General features: G+C 34.3%; 1 protein-coding gene across 1 annotated transcript; it reads left to right on the forward strand.

The window, feature by feature from the left end:
- The first annotated feature begins 7174 nt into the window (after window positions 1–7174).
- LOC127105854 (protein BUD31 homolog 2) lies at window positions 7175–9791 on the forward strand. The gene is made up of 4 exons (XM_051043063.1): window positions 7175–7346; window positions 7736–7831; window positions 7956–8143; window positions 9322–9791. Exons 2-4 carry the CDS (start codon window positions 7738–7740, stop codon window positions 9475–9477), a joined length of 438 nt encoding a protein of 145 aa, XP_050899020.1. The 5' UTR covers window positions 7175–7346; window positions 7736–7737; the 3' UTR covers window positions 9478–9791.
- Window positions 9792–14024: the final 4233 nt, after the last annotated feature.

Raw genomic sequence — 14024 nt, forward strand, 5'->3', positions numbered from 1 at the left:
TGTTGAATAATAACATAAAATCCACCATAAAATACGATAGTGGAAAATACATTAATGAATATAATATTTTAAAAAAATTATGAACCGATCAACCGAACTAAATCAAACCGATTAGTTTGGTTCAATTCAATTTTTTAAAAATACTAAAAATCAAATCAAACCAAATCAATGAAGATATCATCGATTCAAATACATTTTTGACCCAAAATCGATCCAAACCTAATCGATTCATCCCCTACTTTTAGCTTTAAAAAATTTATATTGAATTATTAATCCTTCAAAACATGTTAATTTCTTTTGTCTAATTAACAATAATTTTAACTATTAATTTTAAATTTTTCCGTAATTATAGACAAAAGTAATTAATATAATTTATTAAAGAATAAATATAGGCTTTTTTTATTATACTAGAATAAATTATGAGATTAACAAAATGAAAAAGAATATTAAGTCTTTTATAAATTATAAAAAATCTTAATTTAATATTAATAAAAATATTAGTCTAAAAAATTATGAGATTTTTTTTAAATAAACATTTTTTTCAAAAAAACTTCGAAAATAACCAATAATTCAAAAAAAAACCAAAATAACCATTTTTTGAAGAGGATGCGTCAGATGAATTGGCGCATCTGCTAGGCAACCAAAGGAGGCGTCAATAGCAATGACGCATGCATTGGGCTCCTCATGAGGAGGCGTCAATGTTATTGGCGCATGCATTGACCCTCATGAGGAGGCGCCAATGCTCCTGGCGCCTTAGTGCTTCATGGTGTATGCGCCAATTCATCTGGCGCATACACCCCTCTTGTATTATTATTATTTTTAATTTTTTTAATTTTTAATTTTGTTTATTTAATAAATAAAAAAGAATAATGGAAATAAATAAATTTACTGATGTTATAATAATTGGTTACATTGGACTGGCAATAACTAATGACCGCCCCGATTATAACGTCATTCTATTCCACATCCAGGTGCGTTAGTTTGTCTCCGAGATCTCCCACGATTTTCTTGAGGTGTTTGAGGTCTTTGTGTGCTGACCTGATCGAGCGATGGCTGATGGGAAGGTCCGGCAGAAGTTCCAGCGGTATTTGACAGATGTGTCATCATTTGTTCCCAATATCCGGAGGGGCTCTGGCCAACAACGCTTTTGCAATGGAGTTCGGTGCCCATGTCATCGTAGTTAGGTCGTCGGGGTTGGGTGGATTGGGGACGGTATAGTTGCCCAAATTGGGCCATTAAGTCGTTTTGGAAACGAAGCAATGGTTCCTGGGGCGTACTATAGTTAAACAGTGGTTGGATGTTATATTGATGGGATGTTTGGGTGGTCATTGGTGGAGGGCTACGATGATGTGACCCATATGAATCATCTTGGCTATAGACGATTGTGGTTGCGGGGGTTGATTCTTGGTATTGTGTTTGGGTGGGTGGTATGAATGGATTGCGACGTTGAATGGTTGGTTGCTGGATGGATGGCATGAACGGGTTGCGAGGTTGGATGTTTGGTTGTTGTGTGTATGTGGTAGGTTGATGTTATGAGGTTGGTTGTTTGGTTTCGGTGGTTTGACATTGGTGTTGGGTAGGGAATTATTATGGGGCGTACGATGACGAAGCAAGTTGGCGCGGATCCATCAAATACCGCGGCTCAGATACAAATTATTGAGTTGTTACCGACCTAAACCATGCCATATATTGTTGAGTCGGTCTTGCACCATGGATGACTGGTTCATTTAAGATATGTTGTCATCGATTCCTCCATTGACAATACATCTCTTTTGCAAAGTCTCTCCAGTCAGAATAATCCCATTGTGCATCAACCCTTTTTTGATGCCAATTCCCCAAATACGTGGGAGATTCTGGAATCTGTTGTAGCACACCGAACTGTGGTTTGACTCGGTCACTCTGGTGCATTTCCATCGTAGTGAATCGGATAATCGGTGTCTTCGCTGTCCAAACTGCAGCATCGTCATGGTTCACATCATGATCAAGACCCAGATATGGGCTCCAGATAAACTGTAAAGCAATACGAAACGATTAGATGAAAAATAATTTGATAAGTAATTTTAAATTAAAATATAGTTGTGTAGGAGTATTACATCGTCATGTCCAATGTGGTCCAATAGATTGTGATGGACTACAATAGCGTGTTTCGGACACCTATTGTAGTTCATCCCCCTTACTTACCACCTTAGATAAAAAATAAGAGAAAAATATTATTTACTGTTAATTATAATATAAAATATAATTAACTAAATGGTAAAGTGTTAGACTTACTTAGTTGCAAACGGGAACACGAATGTGTTCTAATTTATCGGGGCGAGCGACGACATTCTTGACCAACCCCAAGCATGTAGCAAGTTCGCACATGAAAAAAAGTACATGTATTCTTTTTTGCAGTGTTACACATTGCACTATATAGATGGGCCAACACAACTGAACCCCAACTATATGTGTTTACCTTATTAATGTTGCGTAACAAAGGTAAATACATAATATTTACTGAATTACCTGTACTTTCTGGAAGCAAAAAATTACCAAATAAAATCATAATATAACACTGAGCTTTAATTATTTTCCCGTACTCGGTTGAATCTTCAGACAATACTATACTGATATAATATTGTTTAAGGTATTTTGAATTTATACCTTGCCCCCTTGCTTGACCAGATGTCTCTCCCTCAATTTCGTCGTCTAACAAGGGGGCACCCAATAATTCATTGCAGATAGAGTTTTCTTGGTTAACTCTACCATTCACGGCCTTTCCATCTATACAGAGACCCAACAACATGTACACGTCCTCAAGTGTGACGGTACACTCACCAATCGGAAGGTGAAATATGTGGGTCTCGGGTCTCCACCGCTCCAACAAAGCAAGAATGAACTTGTAGTCCACCGAGTACGAAACAATGTTGAGGAGATTTCTAAATCCACATCCTCTAATATATGGTTCTATTAAAGGATCGTAGGGTACATATTCATGTACACGACATCTAAAACGCTTCGGATCCTAATAACAAAAAAGTAAGAAATGCAATAATAAGAAGAAATACATAATACAAACATAGATAACAAAGGTATACGACTTAAAAATGGAATAACTAAAAAGATAGTGATAACATACAAATGTCGAGATATTCTCGAGTGTTCCTCTGTGTTCATCACCCATAGTCAACAAAGACGTGATTTGATGTTGTAGAGCTTGAGTGTGGCAGAGAAATAGTGTGGCAAAGAAAGATTATAGATGAGTAGTGTTGGAGATGATTTGATATTGTGATATGAAAGGCTATTTATAGATGAATGAGTTAGTAGGTTTATAACCTACGAAGCATGGGATTTGTTGCATGCAATGGCAAAAGTAGACTATGCAATCACAAAAGTAGACTATCCTTTGTCTTTGTCTTAGGCGCATGCATGTGAAGAATCACATGCAAGGAAGATGCGTCCTTCCCCTTGGCGCCTGCATGTGATTCTTCACATGCAAGGAAAAGACGCCCTTCCTCTTGACGCCTAAGTGTAAGGGAATGGAAGGGGCGCCCTTCTTATTGGCGCCTTAGTGTAACTACATTGAAGGGGCACCCTTCCTCTTAGCTCCCATGTTGCTTTATGGCGCCTAGGGAATGAGAGCCATTTAGGAATATTAGCGCTCAGAGATTCCCCGGGCGCATGTGTGTTTTTGTCATTCTTGTCACTGCATGTGGATTCTTTTCACTACATGCATGGTCAAGTTTGTACAGATAAACCAAGTGATCAATGTGTTCAATGTTTATGCTATTTAGGCTGTGCAGATGAACAACTTAGCAATGCATTCAATTTCAGTAAAGAAACTTAGATTTTTAAAAAGTGTCTTCCACACAACATTACATGATTAGTGCCCATGTCGAAGGTGAAATATTTGATGATCAGTTGTTCGGTTTTTGTTTTCGAAACACAGAGGTAACTCGGTTTACAATAAATCAACGATCAAATTTTTCACATCTGAAACAAAGAATAGAAAAGAAACTACAGTGCAGTAATGTGGGCCAAATCATCTATAAAAATCCGGTTTGGTTTGCAGAAAACCAGGTGAAATTTTACCAGAAGAAGATTCAAGATGATGACGATATTTAACATATGTTTATCAGTCACGAACAATCCGGTTACAATGATATAGAGTTGTATATATTACTACATCAACAACAGATATCTCAGTTCATTGATCAATCACAAGTGCTTTGTGAGACTGATGACGAACAAGCTGAGGTGAATGTTCCAGATGACGAAGAAGAAGAAACCGAAATCATGGTTAATTTAATGGTGAACACTGATGAGGAAGAGGAGCCAATACCAGCAAGTCATGTATACTATTCACCCCATCACATGACAAGGTTGAATTTGGGTTCCGATGAACCTTCATCAAATATATGGTACAATCCTTATGTGCAAATGCAAGGATCTTTGAAACAAGGAGACACATTTCGCACAAAAGAGAAATATGTAAAAGTCATTAAGAAATTCCACATGCAACTCTCAGCTGATTTCAGAGTTGATAGAACTAACGCATTGAGGTATAAAGTTTATTGTCCGAATGAGCACTGCCTATTTAGGTTGTCAGCTTCGTACCGGAAGAGGAGTGAGTCTTGGGAGATTGGATCAATGGGTCCAGATCACACATGCATACCGACAAACCCAATGCAGGATCATTGTAAATTAAGCTCTCAACTAATATGCGATGAAATATTGTCTGTCATTGGTGACAATCCGTCGTTAAAGGTGAGTACAATAATCTCGCATATTAGGGCAGAGTACGAGTACACTCCATCATATAGGAAGACATGGATAGCTAGGACAAAGGCTGTTGAAAAAGTGTTTGGCAATTGGGAGGAGTCTTACAAACAACTTCCAAAATACCTGTTTGCTCTAAAACAATATGCTCCCGGGACTATTGTCAAGTTGGAAACATTGCCCGCGTATACACCAGACGGGACGTGTGCTGTTGGAAATGGAATATTTCATCGTCTCTTCTGGGCGTATCAACCATGCATCATAGGTTTTTCTTTCTATAAACCAATTATACAAATTGATGGTACATGGTTGTACGGGAAATACAAAGGAACGTTACTGATGGTAGTGGCACAAGATGGGAACAACAATATTTTTCCAATAGCCTTTGCCCTAGTTGAAGGGGAGACTGCTGAGGGATAGAGTTTTTTCCTAAGAAATCTCTGATTTCACGTTGCACCTCAGCCTAACTTATGTTTGATCTCCGACAGACACCCTTCAATCATCAGTGCATATAATAACATTGATAACGGCTGGCAAAATCCTCCTTCGACGCATGTGTTATGTATTAGACATATTGCTCAGAATTTCATGCAGGAAATCAAAGATAAAACGTTGCGGAAGAAGGTTGTCAATGCAGGTTATGCATTATCAGAACCTTCTTTCAAACACTACCGCGAAGAAATAAGATTGTCAAAGGAAGATGCAGTACGGTGGATCGATAGTATTCCATTGGAGAAGTGGACTAGGGCATACAACAACGGTCAACGTTGGGGCCACATGACAACAAATCATGTGGAATCAATGAACTCTATCTTCAAAGGCATCCGTAACCTACCTATAACCGCTTTGGTGCAGGCAACATATTTCAGGCTAGGGGCGCTGTTTGAAACCAGACACTTAAAATGGAGTTCAGTGTTGCAATCTGGACAGTTGTTCAGTGATGCTTCAATGAAATTCATTAGACATGAAGCTGCCAAAGCAAACACACACGTGGTAACGGTCTTTGACCGCACTAAAGGTTGGTATAGTGTTGCCGAGTCCATGGATCATAATGAGAGCATGTCGATAGGACAATACAGAGTCGAACTAGATAGAGGTTGGTGCGACTGCGGAAAGTTCCAAGCCTTTCGTACCCCTTGCTCCCATGTAATTGCGGCATGCTCAAAGGTTCGAAGAGATCCATCCTACTTGCTATCTGAAGTTTACAAAGTCGTCAGCCTTTCAAATGTTTATAAAATTAATTTTTCCGTAGTGGCAAAAGAGGATTATTGACAAGAATATCAAGGGGACATCGTCTGGCACAACGAAGTTATGCGAAGGAAGAAAAAGGGTTGCCCAAATAGCACCCGGATTCAAACCGAAATGGATACGGCGAACAAAATGGTTAGACTATGTAGTTCATGCCGTCAGCCAGGTCACAATCATAATAACTGTCCTAGTGTTGGAACGAGCACAACCAGATAAATTCACATGTACCTCTATTGCAATATATGAAAAACTAAATTTATTTCATATTAGACGTATGTGAAGAAAGTACCATTACATAAACAGTAACACAAATAATTATAACAACTAGAATACAAGAACTATGCGATTACAATCATCAAAACATTTTTGAACATGTAATGCATCATCCTACGAGCGTCTTGGTCGATCTTAATATCCACTCATTCACGCACTTCTCCGTTTTGGTTGAATGTGGACACAAATCGTTGTATTCTTCTAATCTTTTCATCCTCTCCAATTTCTCCCTCTAACCAACTGTACAATGTCCGATTAAGACGTCCAAACGTATCTGTGTTCCAAAGTCGAATCTGTACCGGAGTCGTAAGGCGAAAAATATTACATCAGTATTTTGTTTTTGAATGTATGCAGACATTGTTAAAACAGAGAAACTTGAAGGTGAGCGGGGTTGAACTAGAGAAAATATGATATTAGGAGATGATTTTGTGTGAAAAATATTGCATCCAAGGCGTGACATTTATACTGAGTGAACATAAAATATATGTGCCAAAAGTGCTGACACCCACATGACATCACATGCAGGCGCCAGAGGGATTGACACCCACACTACAAATAGCACTAAGACGCCAGGAGCATTGGTGCCTCCTTATGAGGGTCAATGCATGCGCCAATAGCATTGGCGCCTCCTCATGAGGAGCCCAATGCATGCGTCATTACTATTGGCGTCATTATTATTGGCGCCTCCTCTTCATGCTTAAGGAGTGCGACAGTTCATCCGACGCATCCTCTTCAAAAGGTGATTATTTTGATATTTTTTTGAATTAATTATTTTCGATTTTTTTTTAAAATAGTTATTTAAAAAAAAATCAAATTATGATGATACTGATACGACATAATTTATTTTAATTTTATAATTTTTTTATTAAACATATATTTTTTTATGTATTTTAAAAAATTCATTAAAATCTCTAGCTTCAATTACGCGAGAATATTGATCAGAAGCTGAAACTTGAGAACGACGGTCGGAAAACTCTACGGCTACTTCTAATCTAATCTGCCTCCGCCCGCGACATCCCGAGCAACACCGCCGTATTCGCCGTCGCCGGTAGAGCGACCCTTGCCTCGTGAGTTTATGTCTTTCATATTTTTATTTTGTTAGGGTTTTGAGATTTTGGCCTAATTCAATAATTCTCCACCCAATCATAAACTATAAGGATTGACACAATCTCGCTTGTTTTATGCCTTTGCTTTCGTTACTAAAACATCGATCTCTTTGAATTTACCTTGTTTGCTTCGATTTCCTTGTTCAGTTTTCATCTTCTTTTACCCTTTACTCTTGTGCTTGGGATTTTTCTAATTTTGCATTATGTGATTCTTGAATCTATATAGTTCTTCCATACTTTATTAGCTTAGAGTATGTGTGAATTCATTTCAAGAATAAGTTATTCATTTTTTGTTTCAATATTTTCATTGCTAGCTTAGTAATAATGTCATTTTCTCTTTGACATATAAGAAATGCCGAAAGTAAAGACATCCCGAGTTAAATACCCTGAAGGCTGGGAGTTAATCGAGCCAACACTACGGGAACTTCAAGGAAAGATGAGAGAAGGTTGAAATTTCATTTGTTACTATATATTACATATGTCTTCATAGATTTTTATTTTATTTGTTTTCAAAAGTTCTCGTTCTGAAATCTATGGAAGTAATGTTTTTATGATGTGTTTCATGTGTAGCTGAGAATGATCCCCATGATGGAAAAAGAAAATGTGAGACTTTATGGCCTATATTTAAAATTGCACACCAGAAGAGTCGCTATGTGTTTGACCTCTACCACCGGAGGAGGGAAATTTCTAAAGAATTGTATGAATTCTGTTTAGATCAAGGATACGCTGACCGCAATCTAATTGCCAAATGGAAAAAGGTACCTATCATGAACTATTTATAAGCTATTCTTTTCCTATGAGTATTTATTTCATTTGATAAAACATAGAATAAGTTAAGTAAGTGGGAAATCCTAATCCAAGAGACATATACACTGCTATAAAATCCAATCTTCTTGTTTTTGTCATAGATTTGCTATAAAACCATAAAGAATTAATTGAGCTGGTAGAACAACTAGTGTTCTTTGATAATCCTGAAATCTTGTTCCGTAAGAAGTCACCTTATAGTGCAATAACAAATTTCCTACAAAACTAGCACACCACACAACTCCGTGCAACAGAAGCAGTTTGCCGACTATCTAATTCTAATCTTAGACTACGATTTGATATTCACAGCCACCATAGTGTAGAGAAAAACTAGCATTCGGCCTATTTTCATGTAACAGGAGCAGCTGTCCAGTTCTTGAATTTCCATCATAGTACTTCTGACTAGTATCGGCATGTGTCATTTCCCTTTTGCAAAGTTTTAGTATGATTCAGCCAATAACGTATCTTCTGCAACTTCTGTCTTCCAAGACATGTTTTGTCCCATTTGGGTTCCAAATGGGTTTGTGTATGATCTCCCTTTTAGTCTTTTGGAAATGAAGACCTCCTTAACTTTCCAAAGCTTGACTCGGTTCCTGCAACCCCAAGGCCCTAGCATTCCAACTCTTAATCTAATTGAAACAATATATTTATAGTTCACCTGCAAGTTTCTTCAACTCTCTCTAAATGTTTTCAAGGTGCACAAGATTTTGGACGTTCCGGCATATTCCCTCCACACTGTCAGGATGGACCAGAGTGAACTAAATAGTGTGAATCTCAGTTTTGAATGGCTACATATGAGTTTTGGTTCAGGCTCCATAATGTTAATATTGTAAAATTTGTGAGCTAATGCCTCTGTGCTAAGGCAATGCTCTGACATCATGAATAACTGTATATTCATCACAGTGGCTTCTGACTAGATATAAAGACATCTTAGATGTGACTAAATATCCCACCTACCTCTTGTCATTGTTACCGGCGCGTCAATTATTGAAATATTCCTAAAATCACAAATACAATTATTTTCTGCCACCTACCTCTTGCCTTCGGTTGATTAAATCTATCCGTGTATTAATATTACTATGTTTTCTTGGATTCGAGTACCTAATAACATGTTATTGTTTTTGAACTGCAGCCTGGTTACGAACGTCTCTGTTGTTTGAGGTGCATGCAGCCACGCGATCACAATTTTGCCACAACCTGTGTTTGCAGAGTACCAAAGCAACTTAGGGAGGAAAAGGTTATAGAGTGTGTTCACTGTGGTTGCAAGGGCTGTGCAAGCGGGGACTGATTGGACATTATTTCTAGTATCAGGAGGGTTTGTTAGAATCATTTTGTTGTGCTTCTAGCTTTCTCTGTTGTCGAAATCCCGAAATCCTCACCTAGCTCTTGTTGTATTAATTAATGTTTACTAATTTCTCAAGAGTTATCATTGGGATATTAGTTATAATTATTAATCATCAGCATCATTTGCATGGCTCAAAACCTGACTGGTGTTCTGTATTGCCACATTAATAATCCAGCATGTATAATTTGCATAGTTTAAAACCTGATTGGTGTTCTGTATTTTCACATTAATAATCCAACATGTGTAATTTTGATTGATTTTTTATGGCTTCAACTTTTGGCTTAGTATCTGGTTGTTATCACGTTAAATTTGAAGGATACTTGCGTCAGGCCAAAAGCTACAACTAATATAGTTTTTTATTTTTATTTTCACATCTAAGTTGCTTTGGACCGCCAAAAAGTTTAGCTAAATGTCAAACCAAACATATACTTTGAATAATTGATGATAGATTAACCATTTTTAACATTTATAACTTGTAAAAAAATCTGTGCATGGGGATAGTTGATGATACACATTTGTGATAAAATATTTATCAAATGGATATAATTTACACACTACTAAAACAAAATTATAATTTAATTCTATGCGTAGATAATTGCAGGAACTATTAAAACTAAATTACTTTTTATTCATTGAAATTAATAACAAAAATTTAATTAAGATAAGTGGATTATTTTATAGAAAAGTTTAATAGGATGAGGTGTGTCATCTAATAATATATTATTTTGTCGTATCATACAAATAATTTAAAATTTTTAATTTGACTTTTGATTGATAGTGTAAAATTAATTTATACGGTTGACCGTATAATCAATTTTTTCTTTATAAAACCATGCAATTGTCTAATAGTAATTTATAAGTGAAACATATGTTTCATGTATTTGAGTTAATGAATATATTTTTCTGTATTTATATCATTATTATTTTAAATCAAAGTTTAAATGCAAAAATGATATCATTTTTGTTTTAGTTGGAGTCCCACTTTAAGTATTTATATAGCTGTTTCAAACTTAACTCATTACCATTACATAAATATTGGGCCTATGATGAAACTATATCGGCCTTGGTCTTTAATATTTGTTTAAAGAATTTTAAGTAATTAATTTTCAAAAAAATATTAATTAATAAATTATCTCAGCATTACTAAAAATATTTTTTTTATCCTAATCATTTCATTGTCATCTATGTAAAATTGGAGGGGACTAACAAAATCTCAATTTATGTAAAGTTGAGAGAAAACACTGATTTTTGAAATGAAGGATTAAAAGTTAAAAAAATATTAAAATAGAGGGACTAAAATTATATTTAAACCTTAAATCAATTGTATAAATTTTGATTAGTAATATATATATTATAACGTTAATAATTTAACTAATTTGTTCCGTTATGTCAGCTCAGTTGATAGCTCTGTAGGAACATCAAAGATAAGAGTGTGGGTTCAAATTTACCCTACCCAACTATTTGAAACTCATGGCTATTTGAAAAAAAAAATAACCAATTGAAAAATGACACAATACTTTTAATTGGTTGTTATTATCTCTATGTTTTTACTATTTTTTTAAAGATTTTCTATTGTGATTATCGGAATCTTTGAGGGAATTTTTCGATAAAAAATAGAAGAAATGTTGAAAATTTCAAAAACAAAATCTCAAAAATTTGAAAATAAATAAATATAGATTATCAAATTTTTTGAAATTTCTAGTAAACTACCATATTTTTTTAAAAATTCAATAAACTACAACATTATTCAAAATTTTCGTTAATTAAAGAAATTTTAAATTATGATATGAATTTTTTGTCAGGGTTTTTCGAAAAAAATTAACATATAGAAAATTTTGATAAATCCTTTATCTGTCTTTTTTTGGATTATTTTAAATTTTGATAGTTCATATTCAATAAACAAAAAAAGAAATTAAAAATGTCCGTTTACCAATTTTTTTGAAAAGTGTGATAGTTTAACGGAAAATTTGAAACTTCTAATAATGAAAAAATAATTTTTTCGAAATTTTCAGAATTTTTTTTAAAAAAGTATTTCTTTAATTTTTTTTAAATCATTGATTTTTTATTAGAAAATTTTTGATATTTTTTCAAAAAATTTGGTAAACATAATAAAAAATCCAAAAAAAAAGGAAAAATATAGAGATAATATCATTCACTACGTGGAGGGTATCAGATTAAATCCTCTCTCGTTTTTTTTATATTATATAGATGTTTTTTATATTATATAAATATTTATTTATTGCTGATAATTTTGACCTGTTTAAACTTTTAAAATAAATTATTAAATATTTATAACAAATTTGTCATTTTTTTAATGACAAATTATTAATAATTAATTTTTTATTATATATTCACAGGATTTGAATCTTAAATCTCCAACTTCAAATTGTTATCATATATTTAAACCAATTACTAGTTATCATATCTTAAATCTCGATATAATGTTTTATCTAGAACTATGTTTGTATCTAAATTGTTAAACTCAAGATTTTTTTTAATAACTTCTCTTATAGTTTTTTTAGATTTTTCTCGACCTCTAGCTATCTGACACATATTCATGTGATCTACTCTCCATACCACATAATTTAAAGGTCTTCTCTTTATATGTCAAAACCATTGAAGTTTATTCTCCACCATTTGTCTACTATATATAATACATCAACACTCTTTCTAATACTATCATTTTTAATCTTATGTTTAGTCTTACCATACATCCAACGCAACATCCGCATCTCTACTACGCTTACTTTATTCTCGTATTGATTCTTAAGCGTCTAACATTTTGTCTCATACAACATCGCATATCTTATTGTAGCCCGATAAAATTTTCCTTTCAACTTGAGGGACATCTTTCCGTCACATAAAATTTCTAAAGCTTCATCTCTTCACTCAAGTTTCATCTCTTCACCCATTCTTCTTGACTCAAAATATTGCCCAGACTAGATCAACCACCAATAGGCCTCCCTTCTATCAAATCTTGAAATCAAATCTGCAGCCATATTCATGTCAAAATTTCCAACACAACTGTAGAATCTTCTTGGATCAGAACCACTCTGATACCAGCGGATAGAAACCAATTTATATATATATATATATATATATATATATATATATATATATATATATATATATATATATATATATATATATATATATATATATATATATATATATATATATATATAAGAAAATAGGAAAAATCCCTTTATATTACAGAATAGTACTACAGAACTTCTAGGGTCTGCACCTCCCAATGCCAAAATGACCCAATTTCCTATCCAATTCCAAGATGATCAACTCCCCCAATGTCTTCCCCTATTTATTATAAACCTAAACACTCTTAATTAATAATATAATAATTCTAATAATTACCCACTAACTCTCCTAATAATTTAATATCAGTTACAAAACTCAAGAGTCTAACACTACTCCCCCTAATGATTCACCTTGTCCTCGAGGTGAAAGAAATACATTGTAGGAAAAATGTATCCTCCTGAATCCCATAATTTGTAAAATAAATGTTGAGTTGTACATGAAATAGGAAACTTTCTTACTAAAGGCGGTCCTCTCGTGACTAGTTATGACACCAGTGGTGGAAATTCCTTGTACCTAGACTTTATCTTAGGAATAGTAGCAAACACCAACAATAGTGAGTCTTTTGCCTATGATGACATAGCGACTCTCTGTCACTTCTCTAGACCTCTGCTTCACTGGCAACCATCAATGAATCTATATTTTTCACTTTGTCGCCCTTGTAATCAGATTTGTTATCCACTTTACAACCTTCTTTTTCACTATATTGTTGGATTTGTGAGTCTTCAACTTTACCACCAATCTTTTCTTCAGTTAGAGATGCTATTGGATTTGTGAGTCTACCTTGGATTTCCTGTGTTTCGTTTTCAAACTCCAGTAGACAATCCCAAATTTTTGAGAATGACCTTTACAAAATTTCACCAACAATTATTTGGATGACTCTCCTTCCAAGAAATCCGCCAATCAAGAGCATCTCCTCTCAATGCAAATGCAACAACCTACTCAAGTTTCATTCATCTCTTCACTCATTCTTCTTGACTCAAAATATTGATCAGCCTGGATCAGCCACCAATAGGCCTCCCTTCCATCAAATCTGCAACCATATTCATGCCAAATTTTCCATCACAAGTGTAGAATCTTCTTGGATCAAAACCGCTCTGATACCAGTTGATAGAAACTGATACCAAACAATAAAATTTAATACACCCATTGATCACTATTATAAACAAATTTGATTTTTTTGATTGGTTAATGTATCTGGTCTATATATGGACTAGATATATTAATGGTCAACTCCACCCACTAATTCCAAGATGATCAACTCCCCAATGTTTTCCCCTATTTATTCTAAACCTAGACACTCTTAATTAATAATATAATAATTCTAATAATTACCTAATAACTCTCCTAATAATTTAATATCAGTCACAAAACTCTAGAGTCTATCACTCTCCTCC

This window comes from Lathyrus oleraceus, chromosome 7 (genome assembly GCF_024323335.1).
Source record: "Lathyrus oleraceus cultivar Zhongwan6 chromosome 7, CAAS_Psat_ZW6_1.0, whole genome shotgun sequence".
NCBI lineage: Eukaryota > Viridiplantae > Streptophyta > Magnoliopsida > Fabales > Fabaceae > Lathyrus > Lathyrus oleraceus.

What these genes read in the sequence shown, in the direction of transcription:
- LOC127105854 (XM_051043063.1), top strand. Translation starts at nt 7,738, where the DNA reads ATGCCGAAAGTAAAGACATCCCGAGTTAAATACCCTGAAGGCTGGGAG. An exon ending in TCAAGGAAAGATGAGAGAAG is followed by an intron (nt 7,832 to 7,955) that starts GTTGAAATTTCA and finishes TTTCATGTGTAG; the next exon opens with CTGAGAATGATCCCCATGAT. An exon ending in TAATTGCCAAATGGAAAAAG is followed by an intron (nt 8,144 to 9,321) that starts GTACCTATCATG and finishes TTTGAACTGCAG; the next exon opens with CCTGGTTACGAACGTCTCTG.